The sequence below is a fragment of the Anarrhichthys ocellatus genome, unplaced genomic scaffold (assembly GCF_004355925.1).
Source record: "Anarrhichthys ocellatus isolate YVR2014 unplaced genomic scaffold, GSC_Weel_1.0 scaffold5, whole genome shotgun sequence".
NCBI lineage: Eukaryota > Metazoa > Chordata > Actinopteri > Perciformes > Anarhichadidae > Anarrhichthys > Anarrhichthys ocellatus.
Window position 1 is genome coordinate 5,974,289 of NW_022280035.1, and position 22,157 is coordinate 5,996,445.

The 22,157-nt window shown below is 39.3% G+C and overlaps 2 protein-coding genes across 2 annotated transcripts; one reads left to right on the forward strand and one right to left on the reverse strand.

Moving 5' to 3' along the window:
- The first annotated feature begins 2,045 nt into the window (after positions 1-2,045).
- Positions 2,046-16,860, forward strand: gdap1l1 (ganglioside induced differentiation associated protein 1-like 1). Its single transcript, XM_031845280.1, has 6 exons — positions 2,046-2,271; positions 6,609-6,801; positions 9,491-9,664; positions 11,042-11,136; positions 12,412-12,526; positions 12,610-16,860. Exons 1-6 carry the CDS (start codon positions 2,092-2,094, stop codon positions 12,951-12,953), a joined length of 1,101 nt encoding a protein of 366 aa, XP_031701140.1. The 5' UTR covers positions 2,046-2,091; the 3' UTR covers positions 12,954-16,860.
- On the reverse strand, positions 14,662-19,544 carry fitm2 (fat storage inducing transmembrane protein 2). The gene is made up of 2 exons (XM_031845281.1): positions 19,357-19,544; positions 14,662-18,447 (listed from the first exon to the last, which is right to left on the reverse strand). The coding sequence occupies exons 1-2, from the start codon at positions 19,527-19,529 to the stop codon at positions 17,838-17,840; spliced, it is 783 nt and encodes a 260-aa protein (XP_031701141.1). The 5' UTR covers positions 19,530-19,544; the 3' UTR covers positions 14,662-17,837.
- Between the last annotated feature and the right edge of the window lie 2,613 nt (positions 19,545-22,157).

Genomic DNA, 22,157 nt, shown 5'->3' on the forward strand with positions numbered 1-22,157 from the left:
TTTCAGCAGACCCAACAAGGCGACCAATCCACACCCTTCCAAAAATACAACCCAATCCTTATGCTGCTGCCTGCAAGGATCCATGCCAGAGTCTTGCCACCTCGGGGCTGAAGTGCATGCCATTGAGGACTCTGCCCACAATAAGTTTCCCCCTGCAGTTAATGCAGTAACTATGTAATAAAGGCTAAGCTTGATAAAAGAGATATCTGATACAGACCTGTTATTTCCCATTGATGTTTCTGTGGTATTATAGGGCTGATTTATTTTTCTTTCAATGGAATATCGTCATTCAATCACATAACGATATATTGTGACACCATTACTTCGTCTAAATTGATCACAAGCACCAAAATGATTATTTGCTCTAAAAGTCTTAATTAAATGAGAAAATACTCAGTGCTTTCAGCTGTCAAGTATATTTAATCGAAACAAGGGTACAAAACCATGAGGTTATTCCATCAACTATTTATTAAATAACCAGAAAACATGCTATATCTTGATACGTTTTGTTTTTGAGATATAAAATAACGATTTTGGCCAATTTTGCTGAACCCATGTGGTCTCATATCTTATATAATCTAATATTAATAATGACGTTCTCATTACAGTACATTTTGTGATATGCCTATTGATTTAATATAAAAGCATGTATCATAGATCGGATGTTAGTTTGCCAGATAGCTAGAGGAGTTTACTTAAGTCTACCCAAGCAATCCCTTTTTTATTATTGTGACCTAATTTAATTTACTAACAGTGGAATGAATGTTTCTCACTATGGGGCAAGTTGTACAGTGTGCCTTCTTCACTCTCTTCACGCCTCCTGCTGGCAAATGTCGGTAACTGCATCATAGATATTCAAATTTCATAGGTGTTAAACCTTTTTAGAATACTAATTGTGACAGAAGACGTACTGAAATCTTTTACTTAAATAAAAATACAAATACATTAATGCTAAAACAATTAATCCCAAATAAAAGTAGATATTGATTTATTCAAAATCCTACTTGGGCAAAAGTACAATCAGCTAAATATAAAGTATCCTACTCAAAAAAGTCTGTAAACTGTGTTAAACTTTTCGAAATGAGCAGTGGTAGAATAACTACTCAGATATTTTACTTAATTAAAAGCATCATATGCTATAGAAAATTGTAATACAAGTTTAAGTCAAAATCATACTATTTTCAGTCAAAATGCTTAATCCAGAAAGTAAGAATGGCGCTGGTGACTAGTATATTTAATGCAGTACACATCCCATTAAGCTAGCAGGCTACTTTGCAATAGTGGTTTTAAATTGTTAATCAGAGGGAGATACATTTATGTTTTTCACTGAGAAGGAAGGGTATGAAAAACTGTAATCGAGTAAGTAGCTTATTAAGCTGCAGTCAAAGGAGTAAAACACAGTAAAGTACACCACATGCCTCTGAGATGTAGTGGAGTGGAGTAAAAAGTGGGCTACAACATTCCATTGAAAGTATAAAGCAGAAAAACTCAAGAAAAGTAGGCTACTTAAATAAAGTGTTGAGTAAAGTTTATTGTTTTGCTAGAGGCATTATAGGCACATGTTGCTAATAACTGTTTCCTTTTTTTGTCTAGTATAACACGTGTAGGCGTATACAATTAAAATAATTTAACCCTGACTCCAGCCCTACAGTCTACAGCCTCCATGTCCTTACAGAGAGCCGCTTGACCTTCCTGTGAAAAAACGCTTCCTCCGCGGGTTTCATCGCGCATGTTTGTGCGTGGCTCATCATGTGATGTAATAGCCCTCGGTTACACATTGATTGAATCGAAAGTGCAGCGGTATGCTCGAGTAAGTAGCTATTTGCATATGGAGTTTGTTTGATTTAGAAAAAAACAAAAAATGGTATTGGTTTTCATTCGTTGAAGCCGATTTCAGCACCGGAGCTGTCCGAAACTGACGGATGCTGCTGCCGCGTGAACTGATGATGCTGCTGAGCTCGAGCTGCTGAAATCTCTCTCTCTCTCTCTCTCTCTCTCTCTCTCTCTCTCTCTCTCTCTCTCTCTCTGGCTCTCTCTCTCCTCTTCTCTCCCTCCTCGCTCCTCTCCTCCACACGCACAAAACGCTCTGTCATGGCGTCTTCCAACAATGTTACCCCCACCAACTGTAGCTGGTGGCCCATCTCAGCCATGGACGAAGACGGCAAAATCACAGACGGGGAGGTGTGCGAAGAACCGACGGCAGAGACCAAACCCTTCAGTAAAGACAGGCTCGTTTTGTACCACTGGACGCAGTCTTTCACCTCCCAAAAGGTAAAAAAAAAAAGGGCAGAGCTTGAAAATGGAGGTGGCTCAACGTCCCTTTGCATGATGCTACAGCATGGAGCTCTTGTCTGTTTATTATGATCAAAACGTGATTTTCTGTGCATATTTATTCTTGCACATATTGCCCCGGAATATGAATATGATCATGCAGCGGGGCAGATCTCCCGTTTGAGACGCTTAGAAATGCGCTGCAGCATAGGGCTCATTTCCTCGACATTGATCTGGATTGGTGGCAAATATTCAGTTTATTTACCACTGTATAAATCACCCCTCATATCTCATGAGCTTCCACCTTTTAACAACACGTTGAAGCTGTTCTGGCTCCCTATGGCTGGTAAATGTGTCTACAACCTATGTGCTCTGACACATGACATCCTAAATAATTGATTGAAATGATGTGCAAAACAAACCAAAGGCCATCTTCCCCCCTTCTGCAGCCGAATCATACCATATGTTGTTATTTCAAGGGCTTCTTTAACTCTGCCATTGGTAACGTAGACAGTAACCTGTACCTTCCCATATTAAATGAGCATGTTTGAAAAAAATAAAGCTCTGAAAGCAATTCATTCACAGAAATAACTATAAAGCTCGGCTCTGTACTCTTATGTATGATCCATAGGGTTTTACCTCACAAGCAGCATGCATATTAAAGGGGCACTCCATGAATCGTACAGATAAAGTTCAGTTCACTAGTCAAAGGTAGTGCTCTGGAGCCACATAAGACACTATACATGATGCGTTTCTACAGGCTGTGTGGCAGCTTTGAGAAGTCCTAAAATAAATAACCCCCCGGTGACATCACTATGGTATCACAGGGGTTATTTCTTTCAAACTGGGGGTGTGGAGTCTGAAGGACATGATATTTACCAGACAGAGAGGGTCTGATAGAGAGCAGAAGTCCTGATGTCACGTCGTGTCTTGTCTCTGTTCCAGTCGCTCCCATAACTTGATGTAATCTCTCAGTTTGCATTTGTTTCGTCAGTCTTTATGAAAATAATATGCTGGTTTTGAGGTTTGCTTTTCATATTCTAAGACAAACTGGCATCCACTGCAGCTGTTGCTGATAGAAACTGAAACCTTTTGTGATTTTTCTTTGCGAGGGCAGAAAAAACTACAGCGATTACCAGCACAGGTATTTACAGCAAGAGCTTTGTGACATCCATACTTTTCATACTTTTCATCTGTAATCTCTGCGGTTTGAAAACCTCTACAGTGTTCGGTCCTTTGTCCCGCTGTTATTACTGTAGCTGCAACAATTTGTCGATTGAAAGAAATTTGATTGGCAACTATTCTGATTGAATTGTTATATGTCGTTAATCGTTTCAGTCATTTTTAATGCGAAAAAGCTAAATATTTTCTGGTTTCAGTATCTTACAAGGATTTGCTGCTTGTCTTTTTGTCACATATAATTGTATATTATTTCTGTTTCTGTTTTGGACTGATGCTTTGGACTTTGGAAGTTGTGATTGCCGGTTTCAGTATATTTCTACATTTCACAGATTAAAGTATGAACTGAGACAATAATCGCTAGATTAATTTATATTAAAAATGATTGTTAGTTGTAGCCCTGGTGATTATATACATATTTGAACCAGCTGGCCCCTCAACTCGCTCATGGACTTGCATTCGGTAAAGGTCGCTGAGATACTCTCCAACAACCTTGAGTGGATGCTCAGTCTCATGCCGGTACGTTACTTATGAGGACCAATTGTTTGCTCACAGCCACCGAAGTCTGAGCTGCTGATTGTGCCGGTTGTCACTCAGCAGAGGGTAAACACCAGGCTCACTGTCATGATTATTGCCTTAGTCCTGGAGCTGGAGTAGCTGCAGTGACTTCACGATCATGTGTGACTGTGCTGTCAATGAACAGATACTCTGGCATGCATTTTTTAGGAACAGCACACATGGATTTCAGTAAAATTGCAGGACGGAATTCTTGATTCTATGTATTTGTACAACAGCGTGTGACATTTGTTGTTATGCAAGCTGATGCGTGCTTTAAACTGCATTTTGAGGATGGCTTTTATGAGATTAAGGGGCCAAGCACTAGGTTGTCCACTCCACCAGAATTGAACTGCATATTTTGGGCCTAAATGCAACACAAATGCTTGCGTCGTGATTGGCGAAGTTTCTCCGCAGCACCTTGAAAGGTAGTGTTATATTTAGTCAATCTTGTGTGACATGAAACCACTTTTTTTTTTTTTTTACTAAAAAGACAACCTGCACATAACACTTTGGCAATGAGACACTGAGCAAGTGACAATGACAAAGGAATCACTTCTCCAACAGATCAACAACCCTGTGAAGACGATATTGTCATCAGATATTCAGGGGGAAGTCCCTGTATGCCTCAGCAAATTCCTGAGCAGAGGAGGGAAGCTGAGCCATTTCATTTCTCTTGCACGACACTTTCTTTATCCTTCCTGTGTTTATAATGCTTCATGAACAACTGCCTATGTAACTGTGCTCCCATGGTCTGAAGTGGGTCATACACTATATTCATCTACCTCACATGAGTGATGTCTCGAGAAGACAGCAAATATGATAAAGATGAGAGACAGATAGAGCTCAATACCCTGGAATAACGGCACATTTAGAGGCCAGCTTCACAAATCAATAGAGCACTGCAAACCTAAGAGCCTGCAGGTTAGAGATTTACACCTTCAACACACCTTCTGTGAGGCTGTAACACTTTCTGTCTGTGTAGAGGCAGTGTGTCAGGACACCAGCAAGTATCTGGTCAGTCATTTAAGAGTTTGCATTAACAACCAGTGGTGGAAGAAGTATTCACATCTTAGAAAGTATTAAAGCATTAATACAACAATGAAAAAATACTAATTTGCAAGTAAAAGTGCTTCATTCAAAGTCCTACTTAAGTACAAATACATAAGTATTAGCAGTAAAAGTACTCATTCTGCAGATATTTGTATTAGATTATTGCTAATCCTAATACAGGAACATATAATCGCTTTTGTGTACATGTTGGTTGAACATTAAATTCAATTTCTGCCAATAAATCCCCCTAAATCCTACACACTGGCCATTTAAATGAAACCATGACCGAAGAACTCGACACTGCTTTTTTTATAAGGCGTCACACCTAATATAATTATATGTTGTATGTTATAAGTTTATCATATGTTTTTATTCTATAAAAACGTAATATTTTAACTAGTAACTATAGCAGATAAATATAGTGGAGTAGAAGTATTAAGCAAAATTAAATAGAAATCCTCAAGTCAAGTAGAAGTACCTCAAAATTGTACTTAAGTTCAGTATTACTGATTACTTTCCACCACTGTTAACCACAAACATAGTAACATGCATGTAGCTGAAGTCAAGTAAGAGGTGTTTATTTTGTAGTTCCCAGGCAGCTGAACTACTTGGCATTGTTACTAAGAGATGACTAATATTATTATATAACAAACTCTTAAAGCAACAGATACTATGTTGCTGTGGGCTTCACCTAGCAGTGTATGACTGGAACCTGAAACAGAGTTCTGTATAGACATCCTTGATGAAGTGTGTAAAGTTCTGGCGATAGAGATATAAAAAGCTATTTTTTCTGGTTTGACTTTGCAGCTGCAATCATAGATTTGTTCCTTCTTACTGAACCAGGCTGTTATTACTGTGATTTTGTTACTAAATCATTCAGTATTATTTCATTACACCATGTCTGACCATGTTTGGCAAAACTCCCATTTGGTTGTTCTTTCGAAGCGGCCAAATGTAGCACTTTATAGCCCAAGTGTCATCTACTTTCTCTAATCTTATTCCCACTAATAGCTCTCCATGGACCTTGGCTCATCCTTCATCCCTGAAGGTTTTTGCTGAAACGTTAGCACGCTGTAAAGCATCTCGTTACTTTTCCAGACCATACAAACAATTCAGATAAGGTTATTTATTATACACAACACAAACATGATAAGTTGTGTTATGTCATGAACTAACAGCTGAATGTATTAGCTACCCTGCACAGCTTTGGTGTTATTGCAAATACTCCTTTTCAACAAGTAACAAACAAGATTATTGCGCAATGTTTTTGTTTTATTTCAGATCAAATTGATCATCAGTCTTCCTCCTGTCTTTACGTCTTTAAAGCGTCAACATGTCACCATGTGCATATTGCCTCATACAGATATTCGCATGTATATTGATTCATTATTCAATATGTTTTGTTTAGAGCCTAGGCTAACTTTTCTTTCCTCTTGTCAGTCTTGTTTTTTAGTTTGACTCCCTAGAACAAAAAGGCAGACAGTGCAACGATGAACGCGTTTCCCGTCTCATCTTTCCTGCTCATCAGCTGCATGTGCTTGTGATTGCAGGTACGTCTAGTCATTCATGAGAAGGGTCTGGTCTGCGAGGAGAGGGACGTGAGCATGCCGCTGCAGGAGCACAAGGAGCCCTGGTTCATGAGGCTGAACCTGGGTGAGGAGGTGCCCGTCTTCCTCCACGGCGACACCATCATCAGTGACTACAATCAGATTATAGATTACCTGGAGAAACACTTTGTGGGAGGTATGGTATGGTCCGTTTTAAAACATGTCACCTGCAAATATTAAAACATCAGAAACAGACAGCTTTTTCCAACCAATTCATGGATCTAAAAAGAAAGCTAAAAATGAAATGCCTGCTTCTGTCAAACATTACTAATAACATATAGAACCCAAACAGCAACTGTTTGACCCGGTTCGCCATAGTTTTAGTTGTGCATTTGTGAAATAAACTTTCCGTTAATTAATTAATTTACTGCAAACCAGTTGACACACATTTGATCCAGGGTTTTCTGGGGCAGTTGCCTGAGAATATGAGGCTGCAAACCTCCCAGTTTGTGGAGCTGGAGTAGCAAAGACCATTGAAAGCCATCATTTCGTGGCCATCTGTCATCCTTGTATGGTGTGTGTCGATGGGTACTATGCTGTGAAACTGTGCAAGTCGTTGAAACGATGCCTCTGCAGCAATGTGAACTCCTCGGATTAGATCAGATGAAACTGGAGTGATCTCTTGGGAGAAAAATGTGGCAAGAACTTCATTGATTGAATGAATCATTACTAAAACATTGAGCCCAACAAATTAATAAGTAAAGATGTGCAAATATGTGAAATGTGCATTGTGAGGCGGTGACTCAGGTTCATCCACTGCCTATGCTGTTCTAAGAGTAAGCAAACGTTATGATGCATACACTGAATCCTGCTCTCTCTGAATCTCTGTGGGTGGCATGTCCTATTTGTCAGTTGAGACATTATGCCGTTATGTAATTGTCCGGCGAGCCTCAAACCAGTAAAGGCCTGAGGGATGTTGACCAGTAACTATCTCCCTTGTCTTAGCATAGTTTGTGGTCACTCGTTCGGAGCAGCAATGCTTGAAAGCATTGCAGACGATCTGGTTGACTGCTCGCTCAGTAATAGAAGGCGGTTACGGACCCTGGTGTTTGATGTCTTGTTCTCGTTCAGACACATTCATTTTAGCTGTTTGATAGAGGGCTGCATGCGGGTCATTGCATTCATTTCTTTTGGAAGAAGTTGGTTTGAAGTCTGCAACTATGAAGTGTAATGTAACACTTCAGCTGGGGTATTCTGTGAAACACACAACACGTTTAGAAACCAGAAGTCAACCTGCTAGAAAAGACATAAATAAATGCTTTTTCTCTGTGTGTAAATCCCTCACGGATGCTGGCGACGTGGGCTGCAGCTGGCCTGGAAAGTGCAGATGTCTCAGAAAAGAGACTCTAATACCGGCACAGAGCAACGTGGTGCCAACTCGGACCACTCCACTGTGTTGTTGAGATGCAGCAGATGGCTCTTACTGTGTTCAACTGTTTGTTGACTTACAATCAAACAATCAGTTGCTCTTATAATCTGTATTGAGCGTCGCGGTCCCCAAGACAATGCGTTGTTCTTCAGATGGCTCTTAGTTGCTGACGTGATACTTCCGCCCCTGTGCTGCAGCAGACCACGTAGAGGACCGCCGCATGGCATGCCCAGGTCAGCATGCAGGTTCAGGGAGTGATTACTCAGCTTTCTGGAACTCTGCCAGGTGCAGCTCCACCCCTCCTCAAGCTTCTCCGTCGGCCCGGACATCCTCAACCAGCCAACTGTCAGCTACGCCGCGCCTGAGTTTGGCTGGTTCGGCTGGCTGTGACCCTGCACAGAGATAAAAGCTCACTCTGTTCTGCTAACCTGTTTCATCCTTAATTCTGAACCTCAGCAGCAGGTCATTACGTTGAACATTATCCCTCCCAGCCATGCAGCATGAAGTCAGCACAAGAATTGAGACAGCAAAATACAAAAGCTGGTTCTCTCACTCATTTTTAAAAGTATGAGTTCAACATTTCGGGAAATGATCTGTACAAAAATCTGAAAAGTGGATTTATGGCAGAGAGTTGGATGAGAAAATCGATATCACTCTAATATCTGTCTCTTTAGTATGTCTACATTTTTAAAATCTGTCTTTTAAGAGTATCATGACTTAATAAAAGTACAGTATAACGGACAGATGCCATGTGAGAGTCATCTTCATCCTCTCATCTATAGCTTTCGGCATGACAGCAAATAAACGCTTTTCCTTTGACGTGAGCAACAGCAGATGCATAGAGCAGATCAGGTCAGTAGAGGATTGGTGCTGTCATAGAAGAATTGACCCGTGTGTATTATGAAACTGTGGCCACACGTTCCTGAGCATTTTGTGTTTTTGTTCAACTGGATTGTGCTTGAATTTCATCTCATGGGGTTGAACTGTGTTTTTAGTTTAAACCTGTTTACTCTTCCACTCCAAATAGATTCCCAGAAGCGCTTTTTACTCTCCAGATGTTTTTTTTCCTACTGCTTCCGTATTGTCTAAATGTTAGGCTTTGTGAAAACTGAGCGCCAGTGTGTTGCAGAGAACGAGAGGTGTCATCTGTTACCGGGTTGCCATGCTGGAAGGAGGGAGAATTGTGTTATGTCGGAGGGATGTAAAAGCAAAAGCTTAATAACGGTTGCTTAGAAACCTCAAGTGTTCAGGGAAGTTTATGAAAATATACCAAGAATAATACCAAAGTGCAACTGTGCTCAGGATTAATTTTTTTATTGTTTTGTTTGCACATTTTGTTGAAACTTCATGCATGTTTTTCTGTGCCTGTGATTGTCATCTTCAGAGAGCAATGACAAGGTCCTGAGCTATATTTCCTCTGTATTGCTGTTGTCACATCGGTGTCTCGCCCCCGCAGACACGGTGGCTCAGCTGGTTCCTGAAGCAGATTCGCCTCTCCACGACCGTGTGCAGCAGTACCGTCAGCTACTGGACGATCTGCCTATGGACGCTTACACACACGGCTGCATCCTCCATCCAGAGCTCACCACCGACTCTATGATCCCAAAGTACGCCACCGCAGAAATACGTAGTAAGTGAAGCTAGCCCACCATATTGTGTAGACACGGTTGTTTACAATTCAGCATTACAAGTAGACAGCATGGATTTTTTTTTTGTTTATGTTATTATTTACAATTTGTAACTTGTAGATATTACAGTTAAACATTTAAATCAACCTAAAAGTGAAAAATCAAGTTCGAATGGATCCGATTTTTTAATAAAATAGATAAAACCAATTCCAGTATTAAGGTATATCAAATAATTAAATAAAACGATTCATGTAAAATCAGGGTAAACTGGTCAATAGGAGTATGTTTAAGGAAGATATTTAAAGGAACAGTTTAACATTTGGGACAAACTCTGATTTGCTTTCTTGAAGTAATACAAATAGATTTCAGTGTTTTGAACTCACTATTCTGAACATTTACAAGCTCGAGGTGGTGAGCTGAATGAGCTCCAACTTCAGGACCAACTGATCTGCCTCAGCAAAAAAAAAAATATGAATGCAAAGCTATGCATCTTCCTTGCAGCATTTATGTGCATCAGTGTAATTTAACGCTACTCAATACCAGAATTGCCTAAATGCGGCAGATTGCAGTGACGCCAGGTTTATAAATGCCAACAGCTGATATCGGGGATCTGTAGTGCTCTTTCCATCAGGTAATTGACCTCAGCATGTAAATCAAATCAAATGAGCCAGACTAGATTCAATTCTGCAGCACATTTTATTGTATAGTGAAACTCCGGTAAGTCTGTGTATCTAATATAACAACTTCATGGAGAATTTAATAGAAGGCATCAGGGATTTTTGTATGTGATTATCCATTTGTGTTTGTTTTACATTCAATCATATTTCACTGCAGTATTAAAAACACTCTTGTCAGAGTCACATTTAAAACTTCTGAGTTGTAATACTATGTGGCTGACTGAAGGCTAAAAGCATTTTCATAGCTCTGGGTTCATCTTGTTCGCAGCAACAATAAATACTTATAATTGGTTTTGCAATCATAAACTGAAACATTTCATAATATCCAGCGATATATAGCATAATATATTTTTCAGTATGGATTATAACAGCACAAGTGTCTCCCTCTGCCTGCAAGGGACCCTGAAGGGAGCACAGATAAATCTCCAGACAGTCAGATAATTCCTGTGGGGGGATTAAACACTCCCATACCTAATATGTCTGTTCTGCGCAAAGATTAAGCATAATAATATCTACAATGTAATACTTTGCCTGCTGAATGTAGCACACATAGATTATCTCCGAAGCAACATCTTCTATAAGGCAATGTGGATTTTACAGATTATACAAAAAAACTACATTATTTAGATTTGTTCAAATATCAGTTTTGAGAGACTACGTGTGTGTGTGTGTGTGTGTGTGTGTGTGTGTGTGTGTGTTCAGGACATCTGGCTAATGCTGCAACAGAGCTGATGAAGTTGGACCATGAGGAGCCAGAGCTCACAGAACCGTATCTGTCCAAGCAGAAGAAGCTCATGGTGAGTTTATGTGTTCATTAATGTGATTTAAAATGCATTAATTTATTACTATAGTAATATTATATTATAATGTTGCGTATAAGGGAGGCACCACCCCTGAATCTCATCAGTAATGTGCACATTACTGATGATGGAAACAAGTTGTTTTAATGTGATTGAAGGGAAAATAATTAACTAAATAATGGTTTGTAATAATTAAGGTATTATTTAATGGATTAGTTTCAGTTTAAGGGGTAAAAAATCCTCAAAATTAATAATAATATGAAAACCATCCCTTACTTTGTACTGTGAGGGTGTTTGTATTTCAAATCAGTTGAAAATTGGTGGAATTTTAAGGAGGTTATCCTCTTAAAACCCCTTCACAGACGAACCCCTGAAAAAATATCATCAGTTCTTTCTAAGTTACAAATTAAAATATAATTGTAATACTATTTTCAAAAGAAAAAACAAAACTTTAAGTTAATTGATTCAGCCAAATCCAGGGCTTAAAAATCTAATTAAATATAATCAATCTGATCCTGAAAATACTTCAGACCCATGAACAGTAGCATAACTATAATGGATATAATAGTTTTACAGCTCTACTGGCTTATTTACTGCCTTAATATTTTGTGAAAGACAAGCTCACCATAAGTCACACTTGTCTTTATTAAGGTTTAACACACTAACAGATAATTTAATTCACACGTCTGTAGCTGAGGGAAGTTTCATAATGAACAGCCTTCAGCAGTTTCCTCTTAATACACGACTGAAGAGCTGAAAAAAGGAAAAATCCTGTAACAGATGTCAACTTTGACTTAAGAATAACCTGATTAGAAACACGCTTTTGTCCATAACTCAAGAATGAATTTGCTAATTTTGACAATTTCACGCAAATCTCTAATAAGATAAACTAATGAAGGGGTGACATATTGGACAGACATGGATGAACTCTGCAATTTGACTGGATGTCGGTCGAATATGTTGATTGGGTCGAACACAACAACAAGTACAGCTTCATGCGACTGGTTTTGTGGCTGTGGGTATTTTCAAACATGGGGACTTCATCCCTTTACATGCAAGTACTGGGGGGCATGCATATCTTGTGTTTAACATTTTATTAGTGAGAACTTCAAATCAGCTGTCACTCATCTTAAAGTACTTGGAGAAAAACGCAATCCATATTTATCCCAATAATCCTACTTTATGATGATGGACTTCCTAGCTATGCGTGCTCGATCTAAGTTTATACACTATAGATATATTTTTTTAATTCTTTTTGTAAACGATTGTCAGGCAAAAATCTTGGACCACGATAATGTGAACTACCTGAAGAAAATTCTGGGGGAGTTAGCTATGGTTCTAGATCAAGTGGAGGCTGAGCTGGAGAAAAGAAAACTAGAGTATCAAGGTATGTCATAGTTATCTTCCATCATAATGGCACCAAAACATGTTCCAACAACGTTTAGTTATGAATTTTTCATTTCCTGGCAGGTCAAAAGTGTGAGTTGTGGCTATGTGGACCTGAATTTACACTAGCTGACGTCTGCCTCGGAGCTTTGTTGCACAGGCTCAAGTTCTTGGGACTTTCTAAGAAATACTGGGAGGACGGCAGCCGAGCCAACCTGCAGTCCTTTTTTGTGCGTGTGCAAAAACGCTACGCTTTCCGCAAGGTCTTGGGCGACATCCACACAACCCTTCTGTCTGCAGTCCTACCCAATGCCTTCCGGATGGTAAAAAAGAAGCCGCCGTCCTTCTTCGGGGCCTCTTTTCTCATGGGCTCGCTGGGAGGAATGGGCTACTTTGCCTACTGGTATTTAAAAAAGAAATACATGTAGTGAATGCCCTCTTGTTGTGTTAAATGTCTGTGTATTTGTGTGATGTTTCAACTTTTCTGTAATGTTTTATGACTGCAGGAAAACATAATGAATCTATATAGAGAACACTATTACTTACCTGGGTGAACAAAGAATATTAAAACATTCCATAATAAGAAATTGTTGACAGCACATTTTCTGGTAATCAAGGCCTTCATCGAGTTTAATTTCTGGCAACTTGCGGCCGACAAGTCCTTGCTTAACTTTTGTTGCAGGCACGCATCGGGTCTTCTTATACTGAAAACTTAAAGGAGAAACCCAGACGAAATGTTAAACACAGTAACACCAACAGGGGTTAACTGACCTTCGCATGCCACTATTACAGTCATTACTCATACCTGCTGTTCACTCCTTCATCAGCCTGAGGTTCACCCACTAAAAACCGCAGGAAGATGTTACAGGACACAGACTTTCTGTTAAGTGCTGCTGCCAGAAACTGCCAGAATGATGAAAGGATGGAGGCAAACTTAAAGCTATAGGTTGACATTTGGGGAAATTTGTTTTTAACTTTCTCACAGAGATGTGGATCCACTCTCAAGTCTGTCCGTTAAATATGAAGCTGTACAGCCAGGAGATGGTTAGCCTAGCTTAGCATAAAGCCTGCAAAGCTAGCTTTCGGAAAAAAATATAAACCCAGCAATCTTTGAAAAACCCAGAAGGATGGACTCCTGTTCTGAAGGTATTGTGTGTGTGAACACTAATTTTGAAGCTGGACCTATCAGCTGGTTAGCTTAGCTTAGCATTATTACTGGAAACAATGCTTAAAGACTCTTTTAACCTGTCTCCCAAGTTGTGACTGTATTCTTTTTTTTATTTTTTATCTAAGTAGCCAGAAATTACGCTCGGTTAGTCAAACATATACATTATTTCATTTGAAAATGTAAAATATTGAAAAGAAACACTTATTTTTTTGTGCAGAAAACTTTCTTTTATCCAGATGGGCAGAAGTGTATTTGACGATTCAGGAAATTTCATTGGAACAATTTTATTAAATGACCTTCTGGGTTTATCAAAGATTACTTGTATACGTTCAGAAAGTATTCAGACCCCGTCACCTTTTCACATTATGTTGAAGCCTTTTGCTCAAATCTATCTACACTCAATAGCCAAATATGACCAGGAGAAAAACAGATTCATGAGTTTGTTTTGCAAAAGCATTAAAAAGCATTAAAAAGCATTCAGACCCTTTGCGATGATACTTGGCATTTAGCTCAGGTGTCTCCCGTTTATCATCTTTCAGAAGCTTTTACACCTTGTAAAATTGGATTCCACCTGAGGTCAATTTCGACTGATTGGACATAATTGGGAAAGGCACAAACCTGTCTATTCAATGACTCACAGCTGAGAATGCACATCAGAGCAGAAACAATTGCAACATACCATGTAAAAAGTGAAGGAGCCTGAATACTTTCTGAATGCACTGTACATGACGGGCACACATTGGGGTTATATGTGTAAGCTAAATTATCAAGCTGCTGCATACAATTTTACGGACGGGCCTTGGAGCTGTCGATCTTCTCTCGGCAAGAATGTGAATAACTGCATTTCCCACAATGTGGAACTACTCCTTTGAACTAACTGTACACCCTTCACACAGCAAAACACAAGAGACACACACTAAGTCAGTTTATTTAGAGCACCACGGAGCAGGAGCAGGAGTTCAGACGATACAAAACTTGGGTGTTTGAAAAGTTACACTTTGGCTGAACTGGTAGTAAAATTGTAAATTCTGCATCTATGTGCACAAATAGTGTTGCATTAGGTTTAGGATGTATATCTCATTGCATGGGTACTTTCTCATTGTGTACGCGTTTCGTGATGGACGGACGCTGCCCAGAGGCAGAATTTATGATCACTACCGAACATTAAAACCACAGAGTTCCTAAATATTCTCTTGCTAACTGTAACCTTTGAAGCACCTGCACTGTACCGTGTGTTCAACAATGGTCCTCCAGCAATACGGAGCAAAGAAAAACTGGATTTAACTGCTGTTTGTTTGTCGCCGACTCCTCCTGACAGATGCAAGATTGTTTTTACAGATAGATATTTTTAATTATACATTTGTTTCATTAATTTTACTGGGCTGAACTTTTAATGAGATTAAAGGTTGAATAAGGGGAACAGGGGAGGAAAAGCTGACTCATCTGAAGGCTTTAAAGGAGTATGATGAGAAACAAGAACCCCACCCCCCCCTTGGCTAGCCTTGCGAGCTGTCTTGCTGTTTGTCGATGCAGTGTACATTTCCCGCTCCACACTCTGTTCACCCCTAATGGGAGCCTTTCTTCGTCAGAATTCCAGGGTTTAACATGTTCTAATTCTGCTCCTGAACAGTGTGCTCTTTAGGTTTGACTCATTATGCGAGGTACTGGCTGGAGCTCTAAGCTGCTTTTGGTTTTATGGCTGGCTATACAGACATTTCTTGCAGTAAGGAGTCAGTACAGTGTTTCTGTACAGCTCAAGCCTTTGATAATGAAAGGTCATTTATTTTCCCCCCAGTTAGGAGGCTCACTGTTTTCTCCGGCTACAGAAACTCGTCTCTGCAGGTGGTGATTAGCTGCTGGGGCAGAAAACGTTGAATCAAAGACGACGCCCAATGCTCCTTTCAAAAGCAGCATCCACTTGCTGTGTCACAGCCGATAATAAATCTGATTCTTGTGCAGAAAGCAGAGGTGTAGAAGCTGTAGTTCGCTGTGTTCAGTTTCATGTTTGATATGGATAGTGCTGTACAGCCGTTTGAAAAGAAGACGTTTGAGATGTGCATTAAAGGAAACATGGAGGGTGTTTGGTTTCAAACTGTTTTTGCATCACCAGCAGTGATGTAAATGGCACAAAAGAGAAGATTTAAAAAAATATATACAGTATGTATGAATTTTTCCCAGTTTGGAAGTAAGGAAGAGGACACAAAGTGTAAAGTACTATTTCCTGTTGCCATTTAATTATAAAATTTGCTTAATTGTCATTTATGTTTACTTTTTGATTCTCAGACACACTTCTTTTGTTAATTGACGAAACAGCAGATGACACTGCAGGGGGAAATGTCAAGAGTCTTCACAATCAGCCAATCATTGTGAATGCTTCTCGATTACAAGCACAGCGGTTCAGACTCCACTGCTTCTTCAGACTGAAATCACGCCACCCGAGGGGTCGGATCTGTACTTCTTTGAACACACACACAAAGAGTTCAAGTCAAGAAATACTAGTTGTGATTTGTGGCCATTATGTTTCACTATAGTATTTTTTTATTTTTTACTTTTCATTTTTTTTATATTTCTATATATATATGCATTTATTTATGGTGCTTTTTATGATGTTTGTTCATAAGCCTTAATTTATTCAGTTGCCATCAATGACAAATAAATAATGAAAATGGAAGAAACAGATCCTGGTTTTTATTTTAACCTATATGTTCCTGCTCTATAGAGCTTGTAACTGTGTATTTGACACATCAAGAAACTGCACACATCAATGCTAGAAATCTATATTCATAAAAAATACCACTATGATCTACATGTACCCATAGATAAGGCTGGTACCAAAACCAACACATTTTTTAAACTTATTTTAATACTTTATAACTTTCCTGCTCAGTCTGTGGCACTCAGACTCAAGCCCATTGGATTCTACTTAAACTTTCAGATTATTAATAAAAGTAACTTCCTGGCAGCTCATTATAGATTATAGAGCATTTGTTGGGGACGCTTTTCAGATGCAGAATAAAACAGATTATCCAGGGAGTACGTATTGGAGCGGGACGCTGTGTAAGGGAGTGAAAATAAAGGTCAGTGCCCATATCAATCATTGATGTGTTTTTAATAGTTTGGCGCTCCATGGTACAGAGGAACAGTATACATCAGGCGTTTGATCAATTCAGTTTTGGTCTCTTTATGGTGTTGACAACAAATCAAGTTACAACTGAAACTATTAGTTGATTAATCGATTAGTCCAATAACAGAAAACTAAACTACACTTTTGATAATCAAATTATCCGTTAAGTTATTTTTCTAAGCACAAAAACAAACACTCCGATTCCAGCTTTTCAATTGTGAGGATTTGTTGCATTCATCACATTTGAATACAAATTGTAATGGACATTTTTGACCATTTAAATATTGGGCAGATTAATTAATAATGACAACAATTGTTGATATTTCCAGCCTAAACCGGAGCGCATTTTTTAAATAATTGCCACGTGCAGAGCTGGCTTACAACTAAAGTCTGTATGATGATCAACTAAAATTAACTTTAAACCCGCTATTCAAGCTCTCCATCCTCTGAGTAAACTTTACATAGAGTGTTGGCACACAGTCACAGTAACTCCAAACCATATGCGACAGCTCGTCTCATCAATCAGTTAATAATTTAGGCCCACTGTAGTTAGTGTCTGATCCGACTTTGTACTGTAGGTAGTTTCCTATTAAAAAAAGAAAAGAAAGTGTAGCTTCTTTACATTGGTAAAAAATACACATCAGTGCTATGCAGCTGGAGCTGTAAACATTCTCAAATATTCCCACTCAGTCATCTAAAAGATGTGATCAGTCATCCAAAAGTCAAACATTATAAGGCAACAAACTGGGGTAGAAACAATGGTGCAGCATGCAAGCCTCAGAGGCTGAAGGTGAGCGGCTGAAAGCTGGGCAGCAGAGCAGCGTCTTGCTTTTTATCTCAGATTACCAAGAGTCATTTTGGGAACAGCAGCTGCCAAACACCATCCTGTACTAAACGACCTTTCTGTGAGGAGGGAATAGCTTAAAATAGAACAGCCAGCTTGGACCTGACGACAGATAACGTGAAATGTAGTGCGTTGTTTTGAGGATGGCTGCAACAACAGGAACGTATGACTGCAGCTCAGGTGTGTTGTTTCAGTCCTTTTGGGTGGCGCTGAGGAGGGAGTCCTGGTGACAAAGGTTTGAGATACCAAACCCGATATGTCAGATACCACCCCAACACGCCGCATATGGTCCCTAGCAACTTGTGAGACGGGTCGTGGAAGTAAACAGAGGTGCAGGCAAACATCCACACCCAAACGATCACTATCAGATTCAAGGCTACGTACAGCAGGTTTAGGACCATCCTGGGCAGTGCAGAGAGACTGGCCGTCTTCAGGAAGGCCATGGGTGCCGTTTCCTCCATGATGAAGAGAGCCGAGTAGGCCAGGATGAAGGAGTGTCCCGAGATGTCATAGCCGTGCCACTGGAAGCCGGCCCGCCTGCAGCTGGCTTTGGATGTGAACTCCTTGTTGATAACGTCCACGCCGTCAGTTTCAAAACATGAGCCCGTCGCATCCTCGATGTAGAAGAAGGTCTCGGTGCAGACGTACCAGATGGTCGTCGCCACCGCCAGAGACATCAGCCGCCGGCCGAGGAAGGACGCGCTCCTGCTGAAGGACGAGTTGGAGAGGAGGAGGAACGGGGTCAGCAGCAGCAACGTCCACCCCCAGGATACTTTGACAAAATACCTGCAAAAGGAAAGGGGCATTCATGTAATAATTAGCATGACTACATTTATCAGCACTCTTATTATACTCTCATTTGCCACTGTGCATGGGCGACCAAACTAGTTTCCCCTTTGGGTGTTAATACATAGATTTATCCATCTTAAGTAATTCCATCCATGAAAATCATTTTATTACTTCATGAATACTCCCATATTTAACACACCTTAGAATGAGGAGATAACAAGTGTTCCTGCAATATTTCACACTGGAAGAAAATGAGTTCAGTTTTTCGTTTTGGCTATAAAATGTCATAAAAAGGTGAAAAATGTCTGGAATATGTTTCCACTGCCGAAGTTGACGCCTTCAGATGTCTTGTTTTGTCTGACCAACAGTCAAAAACCCCAATATATATAAATATATATTCAGTTTACTATCATGCATGATGAAGGAAAGCATCAAATCCTCACGTCTGAGAAGCTGGAATCAGCAAATGTTATCAGTTGTCTCTAATAATTCCTACTAAAGCTAAAGAGGTGAGCTTTAAAATATTGACATTTATTTATGGATCTAATGAATTCTAGCATACAACATTTTAATAAGAGGATAACGCCCGAGGTTTCACTGAGAAAGACATTGAAACATATTGCAGGAACACTAGAGGTTATCATTTACCGTTAGTTTGCTAACATTAGCCTACACAAGCGATCAGCAGAAGCCACATTCTACCTTTGACCCAAATAACGTGGGCGGAGCTTAACTTTAATTCAACACAGTCCGGGAAAATCAGAAGATGGTCATTTCACCTCACTGTTACCAGCAGGTCACCACAAAGAGTTTAACCACAGTGAGCACAAGAGTTTAAACTCATTATTTCTGTTAGCTAAAGTCAACCCTCAGCTAGCAAAACAACCCCCTATTAGCACTACTCACACATTCAGCGCATTTCTGCTGCTGCTGAAATATGTCTGCGGGACGAGCTCCAGCTCTTTCAGGATCGATCCCACCGCCGAAATCAGCAAAAACATCCAGTGGAAGTTCTGTCGGACGGCTGGTATCCTCCAGAGAGTCACCAAGTTGTCCACAATGACATCTACCGCCGCCATGTTGACAGCGCTGACCAGCCGAGTGACTCTGACGTCACTGCGGCTCAACCAATGAGGCTTTTCGCTGGGTGTTCTTCTTCGCTCTGTTTTTAAATGTGGAGAGCAAGTCGCTGAATTCAGGTGCATACCGCGACCTATTGTCTATAATAGTGTACGAGCGTATTACCATATCACAGTAGTTGCTTTGTGACTACATGTTTATTATACTTTTATTATAGATATGTAAACACAAGTGTAAACAGCGGTGGAGAAGTAGGATATTTTACTCAAGTATTGTCATCAAAATATATTTAAAGTAAAAGTACTCATTATGCAGAATGGTCCATTTCAGTTGTATGTATATTAAGTTATATGTGTGGTGATTATTGATGCATTAATGTGTACATCATGTTAAATGTTGCAGCTGGTGAGGGTGGGCTTGAATTTAATTATTTTATATACAGTTGGGCATAGCTTAACCTGTAATGAAACATAATAATATAATAGTTCTTGTATATTAGTATTTATATTGTGTATCAATTAAATAAATATACAAAGGAAATTAAGCTTTAAAATAAAGGTAGAGGAGTAAAACGTACAATATTTGTATAACGTAGTATAAAGCAGCATGAAATGGAAATATTCAAGTAAAGTACAAGTACCTCAAATGTGTACTTAAGTACAGTACTTGAGTTAATGTACTTACTTACTTACTTACTTCTTCTTACTTACTTTCCCCCAACGTTAAATTCTTATTATATGTTGTCAGATCTGTAAATAATGCACCCGCAAAAACCCAGAGACACAATCTTTTCTTAAAACAGCCAAAATGAGACTGAAAATATGTCCAATCAGAAGGAAGTGAATAAACCAGTTGAATGTAACTGAGTACTCAAATGCTGTAATTAAGTACAAGTTTTGTACTTGTATTTGTACATTCATTTATGTACATTTTTAACTTGAGGATAAAATTAAACTTGAGATACACCATCTCACTTTTCAATGGGGTCATTAGGCAGAAACACATATAAAGTCCTGTAGGCTGTGTCCTATTTGTCGTTATTTTGGTGGTAATTTATTTTCTTCCACAGCAACTGTTAGGCAGCACGAATGTTGGGACATAGTCAGGGTAAGTCAAAATTAACAATCAGCCTTCGTTCGATATAATTATTCCAAGATGTGTAGAATTGTTTAATCGATAAGAACACAAACAGATTTCCAAACTCCCAACAGAAATGAAATCAAGTCAAATCAAGTCAAAGACGTTATTTATTGGCTGCAAAAAAGGACCGTTGACATAAATTAGAATCTAGTATCTTTCAAGATCATTGTTTGAAATATTTGAACATATGAGAGACATTTTAGTATTGAATGAGAGATAGTTTCAGCCAGACACTCCTTTCTTGCTCTGGCTCGTGTTTGCTCAGACGGAGCTTTGTAGTGTGGCATGTGGATGTAAGTCAGGGGGTCACGGTGTCAGGCTTTATGGCACAAGCTGTCCTCAACAAGAGACCACCACAATGCAGTGAAACTGCAGTCACAGACACAATGTAACCAGATAGAAATAATTCAAATGTTGTAAATATTTGTGGATCTGAGTGGATGACAGACTCGCTTTTAAGACCCATGGACAAGAAAACGAAAAGTCAAAATTGAATTAAAAAAATACCTCAATAATTCATGTCTCACTGTGCTTTATCACAGGGAATACATCGTTTACTCATCATTGGTATCTTACTTTCTACATTATTTATCTATAAAGCTCTACTGTAACAAGTACCCAACCTCTGATCTGAGCTATACTGCATGTTCAAACTGAACAAATCAAACATTGTACTCAAGCATTTGAATGCCTCTTGTAACTTTTTGCTTTAATGTGGTCTTTTGTGTATGTTTATGATGTGTTGTAGTGCTTACGTCTTATCTTGTGCACACGTCTTTCTTGAAAAAGATATCTTGAATTTGAGTACTTGAATAAACGGATTAAGTAAATGATCAAAAATAAACAACTTGGATAAATGTTCACTGATTGTGTGCAACATTCTAATTCATTGACTGCCTGATGCAGATGATGGCAAACTAGCTGAGTCATTACGATCGCACTGGAGGAAGATACATCTTTTCCCATCTGAATGCAGGACAAAGTTTGTCTTTGATGCACTCCGACTTGGCAAACAAGCCTCACAGAAAGGACATTTTCCAGGCACGTCTGGTGTTTGACAGATTGTTCTTTAAGCACTGATGCAAGACTACAAACTCTGGCAGGACACAAATAAATGCATCTAAACATATGGTTTCATATTACAGTGCAGACATCTCACCAACATAATTGAATTAAAGTATTTCTGTGGTTAGATTAAATCTTTTATACACTATAAAACATGCATGCATATAATACAGAACATTCACAATTGGCCTCTATTGCTGACTGCAGAAATCCCCGATGTGAACATGCTAAATGCAAACACTGACAGGAGCCTCTTTGAGAAAGAATATCTCAAGCAAATATGAGGAAGGGGGTGAAACTCCTTGAGACATCTTGTCAGGTTGATCAAACGGCTGAGGCCTTTTCTGTGCAAAGTGGAAAATGTTACTGTGAATTATTAAAACAAACTTCTCCCACTGAGCTCTGAGATTATTCCAACACTC